The 19847-nt window shown below is 34.0% G+C and overlaps 1 protein-coding gene across 3 annotated transcripts in view; it reads right to left on the reverse strand.

Moving 5' to 3' along the window:
* Positions 1 to 19847, reverse strand: part of PDE3A (phosphodiesterase 3A) — a 315627-nt gene that overhangs the window by 113185 nt on the left and 182595 nt on the right. For 2 of the 3 annotated variants that reach the window (XM_025930318.2, XM_086713942.1), the window contains exon 2: positions 14171 to 14221. The exons of the other annotated variant lie outside the window; for it this stretch is intronic. In XM_025930318.2, coding sequence (XP_025786103.1) covers positions 14171 to 14221 — 51 coding nt within the window. The remainder of the gene's footprint in view (positions 1 to 14170; positions 14222 to 19847) is intronic. 3 annotated transcript variants of the gene reach the window in all.

Here is a 19847-nt window from a genome sequence, read left to right on the forward strand (position 1 = left end):
AACATAAGAAATAGTAAAATTATATATTTTTCTTCTTTTTGAACAGAAATAGCAATGCCAAGTTCAGTTTGTTCCACTGGTTTTAAGCCAAATAAATAGCAAAACAATAATGAAAAGCCTGGTCATATCATGTGTCACAAGTTCCTATTAAAGTCCTTATGTAAATTGCAGATCTCTGCGCTGCATGAGACAGGACCACTCCTGCACTCAAAAAGTCCATGTCATGAGAACAAAGCGGGGAGGAGGAAGGGAGGGAGAAGCCACAGGGGTCTGGAGAATGAGAGGAACACATGTTCCAATATGGAAAAGTATATATTTAAATTCTATCTTCTCCGGGCGCCTGGGTGGCGCAGTCGGTTAAGCGTCCGACTTCAGCCAGGTCACGATCTCGCGGTCTGTGAGTTCGAGCCCCGCGTCGGGCTCTGGGCTGATGGCTCAGAGCCTGGAGCCTGTTTCCGATTCTGTGTCTCCCTCTCTCTCTGCCCCTCCCCCGTTCGTGCTCTGTCTCTCTCTGTCCCAAAAATAAATAAACGTTGAAAAAAAAATTTTAAAAATAAATTCTATCTTCTCCTACATTAATATCAATACAACTTTTCCTCAGATCATAATGGCAGTTTACAGTTCAAGTAATCAAATACCATCCTACAATATGGCATCAAAGATATTAAAAGGAGGGAATCTCAACTTACCTGTAAGCTTTGAAAGAGAGAAATTGGAAGACAAAGGAATAGCGTAAATAGAACAAAAGGCTTTTTGGCCTTATTATTTTACACTTTAGAAATCATTTCAATAAATCCTAGGGACATGCTATATTTTATGGTGGATTAATAGAAATTTCTTCAGAACACACTGATTCAACAAAACTTACTAAATTAAACTGTAAGTTATTAAATTTCAACATGCTTCCATTTATTTTGGAAATATTCATTAAAAATCTACTGTTTGGGGTATGGAGTTACCATAATCAGCATAAAATAAAACTGACTGCTGGGATGACACTACAGTATTTGCCAAAACTTATGTAAAGTCATGCTGTATTTCTACATCAAAATGGAAACAAAATTACACTGGGATTAGTTTTCACAAATTGACTTGGTGCATTGGAATATTTTTGAAAAAACTGTAAGAGGCCTAAAAACACAAGTATGTATCACACTGACACATTCTTGAAGTACCAGAGAAATGTCAACAAGTTATGGCAGTGAGTCACAGTAATCCTGACTAGTAAAAATGGGTTTAAGGCATGCAAACCCCATCCCCCACCGCTGCCCCAAATCATGATGCCCAGGATCAAAGGGCTTTTATGCAATGTTTTATGCGTGTTAACCTTCTCAACATGGCTGCAATGGTCATGTCCTTATTTCGCTTCATGAAATAATATTTCCTCTATTGACTAATCCTTTTTCCCTTGGGTCTCTTTTGTATCATTTTTGATAGACAACTTCTTTCCATTCCTTTGCTTTCAATCCTTGGAGAACTAGAGCTTTTACATCTGTTTGCACTTCTTTATCTTCCTGAATGATCACGTTGGTTTAACTTTTGAAATTTGCATTCCATCTGTTGGTCTCACCCATAATCTCCTTCTGAGAGTTTTTCTCCTAAACTTTTTTTTAATTGCTCATGTAAGTGTGTATCACTGATGGTGTGTAAACAACTTTCTGTACACTTGGGGTTAAAACGATTTGAAAAGAAAACAACATGGTTACAAAATTCTAAAATGGAAATAGTTGTAGAGATCCAAGTACGTACTGTCACCCAGAAGTATTTAACCATACAGCCAGATAATTCAGCAACCAAACTATTTTGATTCAAGTTTGATAACCTGCAGATTGCCAATGAGAACAAGCTTTAACTAGTAAAACGAAGAGTTTGCTGGGAATGGGTCATTGCATAAGGCATCACCACAAAAACAAAACAAAAACAAACAAACAAAAACCCTCCCTATGATCTGGAAAATCAGACTTGACAAGAAGCTTCAGTTTTGTGAATTTTGAGAAATTTCAGTTCGCTAATATCTCTAATGTTGCGCCAAGATTTTCCTTTGTAATTATTAGCCCCCGTTCCTTAGATTTACTTGATTTTACACAATGGCTTTATTCTACGCAAAATGGGACAATCACTTAAATTGAGAACACAACTGCCAAGCAACCTCCTTCTCCAATGTAAAATGTTATAAAAAAAAAATCAGTAGCTTTGATGACAATATAAAATCATGTGGGGAAATCTCTTAAATAAGTTTTTAGTTCATCCCCTACAAAAGAAGCAAAGAAAAATTCCATAAGATCGTTATGTATTAGAAATGTATATTTTTGCATGTAACCTAGATTTGCATTAAGAAATTAAATAATAACATTCACTGTCTCCAAATGTCTACCAATTATACAAAGAAGATGCTTAAAAACCTGCATCTTGGGTTTTGTCTTGTTTTGTTTTTGTTAGTATACCAAAACAGATGTCCATGTTCACTTTAAAAGATCAGTTATTTTTCTTTCTTGCAGTCACTTCTTATTTCTGTTGCCTTTATTCACCCCTTATAGTTAACTGGCTTTCTAATTCTCATATGACCTTCACTTCACCTCACCTTCACCTATTGCTCTACAGGACGGTTTGTTCAAGTCAATATATCCTAGCCTTGGATTTTTGTCTCCCATGAAAATCTAAGGATGTTCAACTCCATCTTTTTTCATCAGCTTTATCTATGAGTAAAAATTTAAAAACTCAACCCCAAAGCTTTCCTTGTAGAGCACGTTCCATAATGAATGAAGAACGAGATCTTACTCTATGCCAGAGATTGCATAAAATCATCCAGCCTGCAGTAAAAATTACTTCCCTCTGTCAGGCATTTCAATTCCAAGACAAAACTAACAGTTCTCTAGATAGTCTATCTTTCTTCTGTTATTCTAACAAATGCAAAGAATTATTTTTGTTTTTATTTTCTTCAAAGTATACTTTTATACACTTATTACATTTGGCGATTGCTTAAGTTATTTATAGCTCCTGCAGATAAACGTGTGTCATCTCCAGCTGCTCTTTTCATTTCTTTGTTGTGTTTCATATAATGGACCACAAGCCTCTGATTGGGCAAAAACAGGCATAAGGCAGTATACATGCCACGTGAATGTTGTCCACAGTCCCCAAACAAGAGGGTCATTCAATAATTACTGAACAACATTTCTACTAATCTATAAACATGGAGGGAGGAGAGCATAAATGCCAGTGGCAATTTCCCCTTTTATTTCTGTGGACTTGTTTAATTCCTGTTCATCGATCAATGCCTTTTTAGAGACCAGGGACCTTGATGAAGAGTGATTCACTCAAGGCCATCCATCAATTCACCAGAAATACATTCTGTGCAACACTGCATAGACACAGCCATGTTCTCTTTAAGGTTGTTCTTCTGAATCACTTGGATGCTTACGTGTGGAAACAGTGCATTTTCTCCTCCTAGTTTTCTAGGAATGATTCTACTGTGAGTAACTACCTCATAACAAAATGAATATGCTCTTTAAAATTGCTTAGTAGACTTAAAGATGGAACCTGAAAGCTCAAAAGCTACACCTAAAAAGTATTTTCCCATATTCCTATATGAAATATCAACATTCATTAGTAAATATTTATTTATTATCTTTTATATGTATAGCAAAGAGATTATGCTGTAATCTCAGTGGTTCTCAACCTGAGGCAATTTTGCCTCCCAGGGGGCACTTGACCATGTCTGGACACATTTTTCATTATCATATGAACTGTGGGTGGCCTCTACTAGGGAGTTTGCTACTGGCCTCTACTGGGGAGAGACAAGAGATGCTGGAGAAGTAATAAACCACTGGGTTCAGTTGTTAAAGAGAAACACCATTTCCCTTTCTCTGAACTAAGATAAAAAGAAATGTCTATGTGTCCTCTTTGGATGTTAGCATCAGGACAAATTTTTAAGACTGTACCTTATAAAGTGTGTCAACGTAAATTAAAGACATAACAGTAAAATAACACCAGATAAAAGCAATTTCACAGAATATGGGGGAGAGATTATCCAAAAATTTAGATCTAATGGGTAAAATTTAAAACACTCAGAGGAAGATTTAATGGGCAGTTTTGTTTTTTAGATGTACCAAAAAGTTCTGATTTAACAAAAACAAGTACAAGGTACATGTCATGTAAATGATGTCCACAGCCTCCAAGATAAGAGGGTCATTCAATAAGTATTAAACAATCAGGTCCTTTCCTGCCTCTATTGTATGAGACAACAAGGCCATTCCTAAAACATGTAGGGCCCAGGCAAATACTTGGCATTTTGGCCCATATAAACAAAATTCAAACAAATTTTACAACACAACAACAATAAAAATATTCCCTTGGAGAGATGCCAAAAAATGATAATAATTATTAGATTAATACATGGTAAAGTAAAAAATGAGAAGGAAGTACAAGGGAAAAACACTGTGTTTGCAGAAAAAGTTAACGCTGGCAGCTAGCTTCATCTAGGATATGAATTATTCCTTGGTAATACATCAGGAGTTTGGGCAATGTAATCATGGATTCCCAATCTGCATTAATCCCTACATTAATCCCTTGGAATAAATTCCTGAAAAATCTGGATGGTTGTCTTTCAAAATGTATTAAATGAAATTAACTTTAATAAATTTATATGGCATTATTCTAGGTAAACCTGGACAGCATTTAAATTACTCTCGTAACAAAAGCAAATTATTTAATATAGAAAAGAATTGCTTTGCCCTGAATTAGATCCTTAGGATGCAAATGCTTAAGTTTATCAACTTGAGTAGCTGTCAAGTATCATTCTCTTGAACACCTGAGTGGACAGGATACTCAAGTATGATAACTTGCCATCAAAATCCATCCTTAAGACTTAAAATATTACTGCAAAAGCTAATTTATCTACATATATGCTTCTTATTCTAGAAGTTTCATAGTTTGGAGTTTCTTGTATGTGATAGACACTTAAAGCCGTGCTACTAAATAAGACACAGATAATTTATTTACTTACTTTTAATATTTTTAAAATTTTTATTCAGTTTGTTTAAACCAAAAACACTTCACCCATTTCTATCTCCTACTCCCTACCTCTTGCAACCAACAGCCCATTCTCTGTGTGTAATAATTTTTTTTAGGACTCCACATTGAAGAGACACCATATAGTATTATCTTTCTCTGACTTATTTCACTTAGATAATGCTGTGGAGGTCCATCCACATTGTCTCAAATCCCAAGATTCCGTTCTTCTCTCTGGCTTAATAATATTCCACTGATGTGTGGGGGTATGTGTATATAATACATATAATAATTTATTTATCCATTCACTTATCAATGAACACTTAGGTTGTTTCCATGTCTTGTCTATTGTAAACAGCATTACAATGAAGGTGGCGTGCAGGTATCTTTTCAAATTGGTGTTTCAGTTGCTTTGGAAAAATACCCAGAGGTGGAACTGCTGAATTATATGGTAGTTTTATTTTTAATTTTTAGAGGAAGCCCGTTCTCCACAGTGGTGCATCAATTTACATTCCTATCAACAATGCACAAGAGTTCTCCTTAGTCCACATGCTCACCAACACTGTTATTTCTTATCTTTTTGGTAATAATCATTTTGACAGGTGTGAGGTGATAAATCATGTGGTTTTGATTTGTATTTCCCTTATGATTAATGATGTTGAGCATCTTTTCACATCCCTGTTGGCCATCTGTATACTTCTCTGGAAACATGTCTAGTCAGATACTCTACCTATTTTTTAATCAAATTATGTTTTCCCTATTGAGTTGTAGGAGTTCTATGTATGTTTTGGATATTAGCCTTTTGTCAGACATAAGACCTAACGATGATTTTCTCTTAGTCGGTGGTTTGCCTTTTCATTTTGTTGGTGCTTACAAGCTTTTCAGTTTGATGTTAATTTTTCCTTTTGTTGCTTTTGCTTTGGGTGTCAGATTAAAAAATATATATATATTGCCAATACCAATGTCAAGGTGCGTACTACCTATGTTTTTGCCTAGGAGTTTTATGGTTTCAGGTCTCATATTCATATCGTCAAACCATTTAAAGTTGTCTTTTGTGTATGGTGTAAGATAGTAACCCAGCATCATTCTTTTGCATATGGCTGTCCAATTTTCCAAATACCATTTATTAAAGAGAGGCTTTAATAATTTAATAATACTTTACCCACTGTATATTGTTGGCTCTTTTGTCATAAATTGACCATATGTGTGTAGGTTTATTTTTGGGCTCTCCATTCTGTTTCACTGACCCATGTGTCTGTTTTTATGCCAAAATCATACGGTTTTAATTGTAATAGCTTTGTAATACAGTTTGAAATCAGGGAGTATGATGCATCAAACTTTGTCCTTTCTCAGTATTGCTTTGGCTCTTTAGTTGGTGTGTGTGTGTTGTTCCATGAAAATTTTAGGATTATTCTATTTCTGTGAAAATGCCATTGGAATCCTGATATGGATTACACTGAATCTTAGTATGCTTTGGGAAGTATGAAAATTTTAACAATATTAATTCTTTGAATTCATGAGCACAGAATATCGTTCCATTTACTTATGTCTTTAATTTCTTTCATTAATGCCCTATAGCTTTCAATAGACAGGTCTTTTGCTTCCTTCATTAAATTGATTCTTAGGTATTTTGTCCTTTTTGATGCAATTATAAATGAGATTGTTTTCTTAATTTCTATTTCTGATAGTTCATTATTAGTGTAATGAAACTTAACAGATTTTTGGGTGTTGATTTCATATCCTGCACCTTTATTGAAGCCACTTATTAGTTCTAACAGTTTTTTAATGGAGTCTTCAAGGTTTTCTATATATAATATCAAGACATCTGCAAATAGAGACAATTTTAGTTCTTCTTTTCAATTTAGATGCCTTCGGTAGTTTTTTGTTGTTGTTTGTTTTGTTTTTTTTCCTTTTATTTTGCCCCATCACTCTGGCTAAGATTTCCAATACTATATTGAATAAAAGTGGTAAGAGTGAATATCTATTCCTGATCCTACAAGAAATATCTTCAGCTTTTCACTGTTGAATATGATATTAGCTATGGGCTTTTCATATATGGCCTTTAATACGTTAAGATACATTCCTTCCGTGGGAAGGAAGTTGGGAGTTTTTAATTATAAATGGATGCTGAATTCTGTCACTTTATCTACATATACCAAGATTACCATATCATTTTCATCCTTCACCTTGTTAATGTGGTGTATATCACATTGACTGATTTGTGAATGTTGGACCATCTTTGCATCCCTGAAACAAATCCCACTTAATTACAGTGTATGATCCTTTTAATGTATTGTTGATTTTGATTTTCTAATATTGTGTTAAGAATTTTCACATCGATGTTCATTAGAGATATTGCCCTGTAGTTTTCTTTTTGTGAGTCATTCTTGTCTGATTTTGGTACCAGATTAAGTATGTTTGAAAGAGTTTCTCCTCTTTTATTTTTTAAAAGAGTGTGACAAGGAATGTTATTAATTCTTCTTTGTTTTTGGTTTTTTTTTTTAATTTTTTTTTTCAACGTTTATTTATTTTTGGGATAGAGAGAGACAGAGCATGAATGGGGGAGGGGCAGAGAGAGAGGGAGACACAGAATCGGAAACAGGCTCCAGGCTCTGAGCCATCAGCCCAGAGCCTGACGCGGGGCTCGAACTCACGGACTGCGAGATCGTGACCTGGCTGAAGTCGGACACTTAACCGACTGCGCCACCCAGGCGCCCCTCTTCTTTGAATATTTGGTAGAATTCACCAGTGAAACCATCCGGTCCCAGACTTTTGATTGTTGGAAACTTTTGATTACTGACTCAATCTCCCTGCTAGTCATTGGTTTGTTCAGATTTTTTATTTCATCATGATTCAGCCTTGGTAGGTTGTATGTTTACAGAAATTTATCCATTCCGTTTGGGTTGTCCAATTTACTGGAATATAATTGTTCACATTAGTCTTATAAGAGACTGATCCTCTTATGATCCTTTGTATTTCTGTGGTATCAGTTATAACATCTCCTCTTCCATCTCTGATTTTGAGTCTTCTCTTTTTTCTTGGTGAGTCCAACAAAAAGTTAATCAACTTTTATCTTTTCAAAGAACAGCTTTTATTTTAACTTTCTTTTTAGTCTCTACATCATCTATTTCTTCTCTAATCTCTATAATTTCCTTCTTTCTATCCTTGGCCTTCATTTCTTCTTTCTTAGTTCCTTGAGGTAGAAAGTTAGATTGTTTGAGACTTCTCTTATTTCTTGAGGTAGACTCTATGAACTTTCCTCTTAAAACTGCTTTTGCTGCATCCCATAAATATTGATACGTTACATATCCATCTTTGTTTCATTTTTAAGCATACCAATAGCTTAGTGTATCTGATAACTTATTTTTCCCCATCAGAATACTTAGCTGTGCTCTTCTATTATATACACATTACTTCACTTATTTAGGGACATACAAACCAGAATTTCATTGTCTACAGAATTACATAAATCACACAAAAAGCTGTTTCTTCAATAAGTGCTCTTAAGTCTATTTGATGAATCCTGACTGGTACTCTGTCAATCATCACTAATTTACTAAACAACTAAGGAACCTGCTAGTCTCTAACTATTGGTAAAGAAGAGCCTGCTGGTTCCTAGTATATTAAAATCTTAGCAAGCTCACAAATTGAAGTAATCTTTTCCCACAAGACTCCTTGGAATCCACTCCTCACATTTTTAACGTTTTCAAAGGAGAGTGATTTTCTATTGCCCTTCTTCACTTCCCACTGGAAAACTTTTCTTCAAGAATTTAAAGAAAAATAAAAAAACTGCCTTCTGAGAGAATTTCATCCCTGACTTCATTTGGTATTACTGGGAATGCTGCCAGAGGAAAGAGTTCTGCATGCTGTTGGAAGTTAATCTTTTAGCATATTCCCTAATTTGGAATATCTACTATTTGGGAATATATACTTTAAGAACATGGTGGAGAAGGAAAAGGAGGAGGGGAAGAAGGAAGAAGATGGGGGGCGGGGCGGGGAAGAGGAGAAGGGAGAAGACAGAAGAAAGGGAGGATGGGGAGAAAAAAGAGGGAGAAGAGGAGGAAGGGGATGGAGAGGAAGAAAAGGGAGAGGGGGAAGGGGAGGAAGAGGAAGAAGAGACAGTCAGAAAGCTGTCAGTGAGTTCATAAATTATGTCACAAAATTACTGCAATAAATCAATTTGAATTAAATTATTATTGAGTCTGAAAAGTCATATGCAATTAAGTGGTACAGTTTACTTGAAACAAGATACACATTTTTCCATATGATAAATATTTGAAGGGTACCCCTTATTATCTGTAATAGTGCACACATGATAGAATTTTGGAGAATCACATCAAATTTGAGAAAATCTTTTACTTAGTAATAAACACATGGGGGGAAATCCAAGATAAGCTTAACTCTATCTTGCTAATGACTAATCCTCTCAACAGTTGCTGGGGGGCACCTGGGTGGCTCATTGGTTAAGCATCTGTCTTCTACTCAGGTCAGGATCTTAGGCTTCACGAGTTTCAGCCCACATTGGGCTCTACACTGACAGCTCTGAGCCTGGAGCCTGCTTCAGATTCTGTGTCTCCCTCTCTCTCTGCCCCTCCCTTGCACACTTGTGCTATCTCTCCCTTTCTCCCTCCCTCCCTCCCTCCCCCTCCCTCTCTCTCTCTCTCTCAAAAATAAATAAAAATATTAAAAGAAACCACTAGCTGATTATTTTTTATCCTCTAGCTAAGGCTGACTTCAGGTAAAACTGTGTGCTTCTTGAAGACCAAAGTTGTTCAGTTCAGTTTTGACCCCTTAAAGGCTAAAGAAAGTGCCTGGCATATATTGGTGGTGTTGTAAATCAACACAAAAGGGGTGAAAATTTGTCTTACAGGCTACCCACTCACAGAAAATGCCTCTGCTTTTACTAGGTACTTCTTGATACTCAAACATCAAGCCAGTGCCCTTTTCTTAGATACCCAAAACAAATATATTCCATCTATTTTTCTACCGTTCAAGATGTTCCACTATTAATCATCAACTTCTTGCACCCTTTGTCTACCAAGAAAGCTGAAATCATTAGGCTCACAGTATTTCTTTTACTTTGTACTATCTGTCTCTTTTTCTTATACCTTGCTCTGGTATAGATGCCTCTACTTTCTTTCCAAAACTTCTTTATGTGTGCTTTTTGGTGAATCTACCCAATAGTTCCTTTGAGAACATGGTCAGTTTTCTGACTAAAGGGTGAATGGTGGGGTTTGGTGAGGGGACTGATGGCATGTAAGAAAAGCACATCAACAGGTGCCAAAGGGGCCACTTTGGAAGAACGTACATTCCTTTCCCTGAACCACACCATTTTTCCAGTCCTTAAACAGGCCAGTGTCAAGAATTTTCACTATTTTCCTCTCTACACAGATTCTTTTTTCTTTGCCATTAATAACTGTTGAGACACACATCTCACTGTGGCATAAAAAGAAATTTCACTCACTTCTGCTGCCATCTCTCTTCTAAAACAAAACTCCAAGAGAATATTCTATCTTATAGTTGCATTTAATTTCTGTATTCTGCTTTCCATCCCTTCTCGATCAAAATGGCATTCTCAAAGCTCGCTAATGTCCTGCTAATCACTATATTGAAAGGTATTTCCTATGTTTTTGTTTTGTTTCCATGAATCTTTGTTTGTTGTCTCAATTTTCTTCCTAGTGTAACTTCATAGTATGCTGCTTTGGATTCTGCATCATTTCTCCTTCAAATGGTCTCCTAGTGGGAACATAGGCATGCTTTAATTTTCTCCCCAGGCTCATCCCAGCCCTTCCAACTAGCCTTCCCCAAGAATCAGTCTTTCTTTCATTTTTCCCTTTTAATATTCTTCCTCTAGGATCTATGTCTGATGTAGTTCAATTATCACATGTATGATTAGCATTCTCAATTGATTACAGAGCTCTAATCTGACTACAGAGCACCAGAATGGTATCTCAAGTAGTTGTCTGATATTTCCTTGTGGAAATATCCTTGTGGAAATGTTCTCACGTAACATCACAAACACCAAACTCATCGTCTTCTCTGTAAACTGGGCTATGTGAATGGTGCTAGTTCCTCAAGTACTGGATTTCAACATCTTGACCCTCCTTACTTCTTCCTTATGTTTAATCAATAATGCGTGACATTCTCTGAATCATTCCTTTGCTGTAGTTCCTGCAACAGCCCTTAACCAATAAATGTTTACAAAGAAGTTATAAAGAAAATTCACATATATCCATACATGTCCTATACTCTGCCAGTTCAGACTCTTACTCAAGCTTTTCCTTCTCCTCCCTTTGTACTTCTAAGATCTTATCCAGCATTGAAGGCTCACCTCCAATATCAGCTCCAAGAAGTAGTTTTACTAGGGATTAATACTCTGTCCCACTTCAACTCCTATCATGTTTTGTTTATATAGTTAATTTTACACTTACCAGACTGCCTTATATGAAAATTATATATTCAAATATTGTTCTACTTCCAAATATAACTTGTGAGCTCTTGGAACACAGTAACCTTGACAACTCAGTTTTTCCTCAGACTTAGATCTGCCACAGTGTGTATACATTGTAAATACTTAAAAACTTACTAAGTGTCTCCAATTAAACTAAACTGAGATGGGATTTGAGTATTAGTAAATTATTAAGAAATCTGTATTCAGATGAAGACTGTCTGAAATTCCTTTGAAATGGTTAAAAGGCTTTTGACATATCACCCCAGAAAATAATAGCAAGATAAGGGATCAATGATATAAAACATAAATACAGTATCTTTTTCCCCCCAGTGGGCAATCAAAATTAGGTAAGAAATTATTACCTAATACTTGTTATCTGAAATTTCCAAAGAATAATGTTTTTTGTTGTAGTTACTGTTTTCAGCTTTGGATGTGTATTTTTCTTTCTACCTTAGCAATTTTTAGCTGTGTTGAAGAATCAAAGGGAGACAAAGGAACACTTGTTTAGAATACTTATTTAGCTAGTTGAAAGGTCTAAGACTGCCTTGATGCTGATAATGGTAGTTCATGCAAGAATGTTCCAATGCCTTTGCTTTTGAGAACCATCTTGGGCTTTCAAATATGATCAAACTTTATTTATAAAAATATTTGTGTATGTGGAATTTTGAAGTTTTCTAGCTACATGCAGTATCTAGAATTTAAAAGTTTTTCACTCTGAGTTCTTTACGTTTATATTTAACACAAGCAATATTGTGCCTTTATGACATTTTTTTTCTAATTTATAACAGAGTGACCAATTCAAACTTGAAGATATATTCTATCCAAATAGGTCACATGGGTTCCAAATAGCAAGATTTCATTCTTTTTATGGTTGAGTAATATTCCAGTGTGTGTGTGTGTGTGTGTGTCACATTTTCTTTATCCATTTATCAGTCAATGAATGATATGGATGGAACTAGAGAGTATTATGCTAAATGAAATAAGTCAGAGAAAGACAAACACTGTATGATTTCATTCATATGTGGAATTTAAGAAACAAGCAAGAGGAAGAAAAATAGAGAGAGGCAAAGAAAGAGACTCTTAACTATACAGAACAAAGTGATGGTTACCAGTGGGGAGGTGGGTAGGGGGATGGGCTAAATAGGTAATGTGGATTAAGGAGTGCCCTTGTTGTGAAGAGAACCAGGTGTTCTATGGAAGTGCTGAATCACTATATAGTACACCTGAAACTAATATTATACTGTAGGTTAATTAACTGGAATTTAAATAAAACCTTAAAAAACCCAAATTGGTCATATGAGGAGTAAATAACACAAATTTTAAACAAACATATATAACACTACATCCCTTTAAAGGGGCATGTCAGCATGAAGTTACTTGGCATGTTTTGAATATCAAAATGTTTTTGGTGGCAATTATCAGAATTGTTGAATTTCTTGTGCTCATCTTTACTTTTTAACTGGTTTGGACTCACAAAGCATTTACCACACAGTCGTCATTTCATTACCAATCTTGCGGCAAATTCTGATTTAAAACATTACAGATGTATACAGATGGAGAGCTGACAGAGAATGGAGAAGAGGAAATAAGAGTGAAGGAAAGCAGGGCATAAATTCTGTGGGATAACCAACTTAATTGGCCTGGCTTATATTATTTACTAATCAAGTTGATAATGGACAACAATAAAACCACAGCTATTAAAATCTCAACGAAAAACAACTGATTGACTGGGTTTTATTTTCCCATGACCTAAATTAGATAGCTACCATGCCAACTTGATGACCGTGCCGGTCTGCATCAGCTTCATAAAACACTCTAGAGAATCTCACAGTTCACAACAGACTTTCACATGCAGTGCTACATATTCAACTTTCTTTCAGCCATATTTTTTTAGTGACAAATATAAAGTGTGAGCAGGAAAGGTAAAAATGTTCCACCCACTTAATTTTTATTTGGCATGTCTACAGACAGGTAAACACACAGGCTACTAGGAGATAAATGATTTTCATATTTCTTCACAAACACCCTAGGAGGAGAGAGAATTTTCTTAGTATAAAACTCAGTCCTTATTCTGTCAGGCAAAGTAATTATGGAACCAAAACAAATCCACATTGTCTAATTAGGTCATTAAAAAGCATAAATGCGTCATGGAAGCTTTTCCCCTTGCCTAAGACATAAAGTAAGACAATGAAAACAATCTGGTAATATAGAAAGGTTCAGAATTTGTTTCTTTTCAAAAATAATAGGTCCTTTCATCTTTCTATTTCCCTAAGACGAAGACAGTTAATTTAGAGACAAAATCTGTAATTAGTTCAGGGTTTACTTTGATTATGTTTCAAAATATTTAACCAAAAACAGGAAGATAGAGAAAGAAAGAAAATACACTGAAAAATTATCAAAGGAAGTGAATAAAAGCAAGAGAGTGGGTTGCTGATCAAAATGTATTGTGCAGAGACAAGATGAATATAAAATCTACATTCATGTAAACACAACCAATCTGGGATACCAGAAAGCTCTCAGGAAGAATACGCAGGCATCTGCCTTTGGGATTTCAAACCAGACTTTAATCACAACTAACTTAAATAAAAACAAATGGCATGATTATTTGCCTCTTCCTCTTTCTACTTGTTATTTCTTGAGTTTTAGAAGACTCATGGCTCAAAACGTTAAGAAACGAAATGCAAAAAAAAAAGGAAAGGAAAACAAACTTACCTGTGATCCTCTTGGCCCTCGCTTGTGGTCCCATTCTGAATGCCCCATGAGCTGTAATATAATAATTACCATAAATTCAATGATGCTTATTTTATGTGGCAAAAAATGTGTACTCCTTCTTCTAAAGATCAAGTTTTTGAAATCTAAGTTTTAATAGTAAGGTATTAAAAAGCTATCATGAATAAATTAATATACCTAGTCATAATAATTTCTTTGATAGCTAAGATTCCAAATGGTAGTTGTTTTGAAGATATTTTAATATTACTGTCTGATAGAAAGAGTCTGCTAATACATAGCTTTATGGTTCTTTTGTCAGAATGTCCTAGAGAGATGTTAACCCAGGTTAAGCCTTTTAAGTTTGTAAGCCATTAGGTTTCTAGTTTATTAAGAAAATACGCTAAATAAATCATTAGTATTGCTTAATTTACTGTCATGAATGACAAAAATGAGAAGGCAAAAATATTTCAATCATTTTTAATTCTGTTTTGATAATATCACAAAACATGGGAATTCTAAAGAGTGAAATGATTTAATGTGAAATATGCCCCCAAGGTCACAAAATGCAGATTTACATCAAAAGAGACACTATAAGACATTATCAAGTTTGTCCCATAGTTGTAATGGCCCTGAACTACTCTACTTGCAAAGCATTGTATTTATTTATTGAAAACAACATTCAACTAGAAGAATACTAAGAAAATAGAAGCTGTTGACTGAAAGGAATAAAACTCCATTCATCTGTCCAGTACACTTACTATTCGTGTGTCCCAATGGAAGAATTCCCCATCACTAATAAACTAGCACACCAACAAGACAGACCCTTCAACACATGCATATACATTATTAGATTTTCTATACAACAGCAATGATTTCTTAGTGGATATAAAGAAATCTGTTCAAAAACTGAGAACAAACTGAGGGTTGATGGGGGGTGGGAGGGAGGGGAGGGTGGGTGATGGGTATTGAGGAGGGCACCTTTTGGAATGAGCACTGGGTGTTGTATGGAAATCAATTTGACAATAAACTTCATATATTGAAAAAAAAATAAAGAAATCTGTTCACAACACAATAGCAACAAAAAAGTATTATAGTTTTGAACATTAGCAAGATGTGTGATAACCATAAACAGAAAACGGTAAAACTTTTCTGATGGTCATACAGTGCTCCTGATTAAAAAGACTGAATTGTATAAAATTATTAAGCGTTCAGTTCTACCCACACAAATTTACAGGTTTAACCTAATTTCAGTGAAAAGTGATCCATATTTGTTTAGGAAACTGAAAAAAAAAAACAACTAGGTAAATTTTATCTGAATAAACATTGGTAAGAATGAGAAAATATTAGAAGAGATAGTAATACCCTAGGGGATATTAAAATATATTCTAAAATTTAACCCTAATTATGAGCTAGTGATTTAAGACTCAAAATATAAATGAATGAGATGTAGTGGACATTTGTGACATGAACTCAAGTACATATGGCAACAAAATATGAAAAAGAAAACATAAATATCAATGAGTATTTGATGAATTAGTCAACAAATGAAAAAAAGAGAAATAGATTCTTTGGAAAAAAATTAGAGCTGAACCTTATACACAAATATTAATTCTAGATAGATAAAAAGACAAATTTAAAAAGATAAAAAGCATAAAATAAAATAAAGTCCAGGCAAATGTTTAAACTACCTTGAAATGTGAAAAGATTTTCCAAACTAAACAAAACACACACATACACAGAGAATCAAAACACACAGACACACACGCACATACACACAGGATTACGATTCAACTACATAAAATCCTCAAATATCCGTGTACAAATGTCACACTGGCAAAATATTTGCTTTAAATGGCAGGTAAAAAAAATAAGTATCTTCAATACACTGATTTTCTACAAATTTGAAAGTAATGCAACTTAACAAAATAATTACAGGAAAAGATAGTTCACAAAACAATTATCAATAATCAATACTGGAAATAACTTTATTTGAAGTGAAAAAATTTCAATATAAACAAAAGCAAGAAATGACGCTTGCCTATTAAATTAGCAGACTGATAATATTCTGGGAGCTTAGTATGCCTATATATTGCTAGTATGTAGTGCACAGATACACACATATGTATATATTTACATACTTGTAAATACAGACATGTATACACTATATATATCAATTTTAATAGATATTGCATACTCTTAAAAATTCATACCCTTTGAATTAGAAAATAAAAATGTAAAAATCCAGTAATTATAATGTGTCAATCACTGTGTCATCCAACCACAGGGGAACTATCCACTAAATTAGAGTATACAAAAGAATATAATATTGCATTTACAATGTGGCCTTCAGGGCCCTTTTAAAAATTACATGCAAAATGCTCAAGTTTTAATAAGTGAAAAATATAACAAAGTAATTTTAAATTACTCATTTTTAATAAGAAGGTCAGTTATTGTATGCCTTGGAATTAGTGAAATGATTTAATTATAATTTGGCTAGCACACAGTTTGGGGTAAATTAGCCCAGGTAATCATCATATAACTTGAATGTTTACGCTTAGTGGACATTTCTTTAATGCTTTAATTTTTTTTAATTTCTGGATTTAATGGCATTACATCTGCTAGTAAATACTAATACTTACATAAAGTTGATTATAAAAAAAGTTAAATACTAATCAACTAGTGAAATAAATAGTCTGATTTAGAAACATATAAATCAACATTTAATTAGTTGTTCTCCAGAACTATCAAAACCCATTCCTGACACACTTCATCACCTGCCTTATTGACTTATTATTATTAAACTATTATTATTGACTTTTGTCAATAATAGGAAGAAAAAAATAATAGAAAGAGGAAATACTTGCTTTGGCAACTTTAAAGAGATGATAACTTGAGTACTACCTAAATTTTCTGAAAATAGTATTTTATAAAAACTGTTATGCCATTATTGTCTTGCTAATGACTTTAATGGGATAATTTAATAAATTCCATCATGAGTGTCACAATAAAAAGAGGTAAGTAAACCACAAACACAAGTTATAATACATAATACATAATACATTGAACAAAAACTTTCAAAATACAGAGTCACTTGGGTCATCCCTTAGCACAGAACAAGATAAACTTGCTAATAATAAGCCAGAGCTTATAAACCTCCAAAAGTTCACTCTCTAAATCTGACCTTTTGATTTAGGGTAAAGGCATTCTATTTTATTCTATTATTACATATTTATTTTGTATATTATTATATTTAAAAGTCTGCATGGACCAGCCATTTGGTAGTATTTCAAAATGTATTTTTAAATGATACTATCACTACTTTTTTCAAAATAATGAAAAGTTAAAGAAATCTACATGCTATGCAATAAAATGAAAAAAGCAATAAACTCTGAAATGATAAACAAGATACTGTAATATTCTCTATTTGATGTAAAGAGAGTCAAAGAAACTTCAACAAGATTTTTTTTTCCCTTTGGACTTGAAAAAATCATACAAAGACTTTGTTTTTAATTAAAATAATGAGTCAAAATGTAACATTAATTGTTTCAGTGTCGAATGTATGGGTTTTGTTATAATATTCTCTGTAATTTGTTTTTTAAAGGCAGTAGTAGGAAGTAGTGGGGGTGCTGTACAGGGTGTCAGGGCTCTGCTCTCCCTGTGATTACATCATACCCGGCACAGGTAGGGGTGAGGTAGGGAGTGAGGATAAGCACATGATAGCACATGCATTTTCATCTTATTTGCACAAAGAATTTATTTTACTATCATAACAGCACTGCCCTTAGACAGGACAAAAGACTAAAATAACCACAATGTTTTCACTATCTCTTTTAAAAAACCATCTATAGTGTGATAAACGGCCTGACTTATTTATTATTACAGATTATTTACATTAAAATGAAGCATTTGCCCACAGGTAAGTATTCCTGTTAATGCTGTACCATAGGACTAAATGCTTTAGGAAGTATATAGACATCTCATTAGCTTCCCTCTCATGACTAAATTAAAACAAACCAAAAATCTTGGTTATAATAAACAGTGAAAAGGAGATCTTGAACAGGGAAGTCAGTGAATTTCAGAATTAAGTGCAAACCAATACTGATGAGAAAGTCAAAACATCCTTCGAATCCAAACAGGTAGGATTAGTATTAAGTTGCAGATGACAAGAGTAGTCATTTGACATTTTCATGGGCTTAGATGAAAGACAGAAATCGGTCATGGACCATAAGGAACAGAAGTAGAAACTGTGGAATTATCTTTTTTTCTTTTTGCACTTTAATTCATCTGGACTAAACTTTCAAGAAAAATGAAGAGCAGCATGATACCTAGATAACTCTGGGGAAAGAGACACTTCATTAACATGATATGATACTCTTTCTGGAGAAAGAATGCTTAGGATTTTATGATTAGTTATGTACAGTTTCTAGAAATGTAAGAGAGAACGAGAGACACATACTGAGACTGACTAGAAAAATAAAAAAAAAAAAGGTTTTCGAATGTATTCTAGCTGGTCAAGAATACACGGCTGCTTAATTCAGGAAGAAAAAAGAATGTTTGCCTCTCACCTTTAAAAAATACCTTCTTAACTACTGAAATATGATTACCCCTCTGGGTAAAGGCATTTTAATAAGAAGGTTTGGGGATATATAGGTCACCAAAGTTATACCCACAAATGCTAAACAAAAATCTTTCTATCTGATGAAGGAATTCTCAAAAAAAAAAAAAAAAACAAAACAAAAAACAACACAGAGTTATCTCTCTTCTTTTCCAGGTCCCACTAATCAAGATAGGAAAATGCAGATCCTTATATTTATTTCTAGGAAACAAAGTATACTTCCTTTAAAAGAAACACAATCTATTATTTAAAGCATTTCAAAAATCCTAACTTCCTTGACACTGAGTCATTTTCATCCTTATGGAATAAATTCTTTTCTCTCTCTTTTATTTTTAATAATACATTTCTACATCACAGCCTTCAGCTAACAGTATGTTACACAGTACTCAGTTCCAAGGAAAACAAAACTGCTGCCAAACACCGAATTTAAAAAGTTCACAGGAGAAAGCAAAGGAGAAGTCAGCATGGAAACAAAATGGTTCTATCCAAGCAGAGGTATTTTTAATAATAGCATGAGAAATGCAGACAGTTGAAAGTATGCTTCTGTAGGTAAAATATTTTCCTTTCTTGTTTCTAGATTTTTCCCTGAGATATATTGCATTATTTTTTTGTTTGTTAATATAAAAAAGAACACCTTTTTAGGGGCTCCATGGGAGGAAAAAGTTCACCATCGCTATTACTGCAAAGAGATGAAAGCTGCATGAGGCCCACTAGGTGTGAAAAAAATAATTCTTTGCACATACCTAAGGAGGTAAGAGGCTTTACATAAGAAAAAAAAAAAAAAAAGGTAACACAGAGAGACAATCCCATTGTTATCCTGGCCTTCCTCTCTAGAAACCATTCCTCTACTTCACTTGTCAAAAATTACTAAAGCATATTTTTAAAAACACATAAAATAACGTATATATGCCGTATTATATAATATATAATTATATTATATATAATATATATTATAGTGTGTATATATATATATATATATACACACACACACACACACACACACTATGTATACTTATATCTACCATAGATGGTGCATAGGAGGATGCCAAAGTTGCTATATAAACC

The sequence above is a fragment of the Puma concolor genome, chromosome B4 (assembly GCF_028749965.1).
Source record: "Puma concolor isolate L17-30 chromosome B4, mPumCon1.1.hap2, whole genome shotgun sequence".
Taxonomy (NCBI): Eukaryota; Metazoa; Chordata; class Mammalia; order Carnivora; family Felidae; genus Puma; species Puma concolor.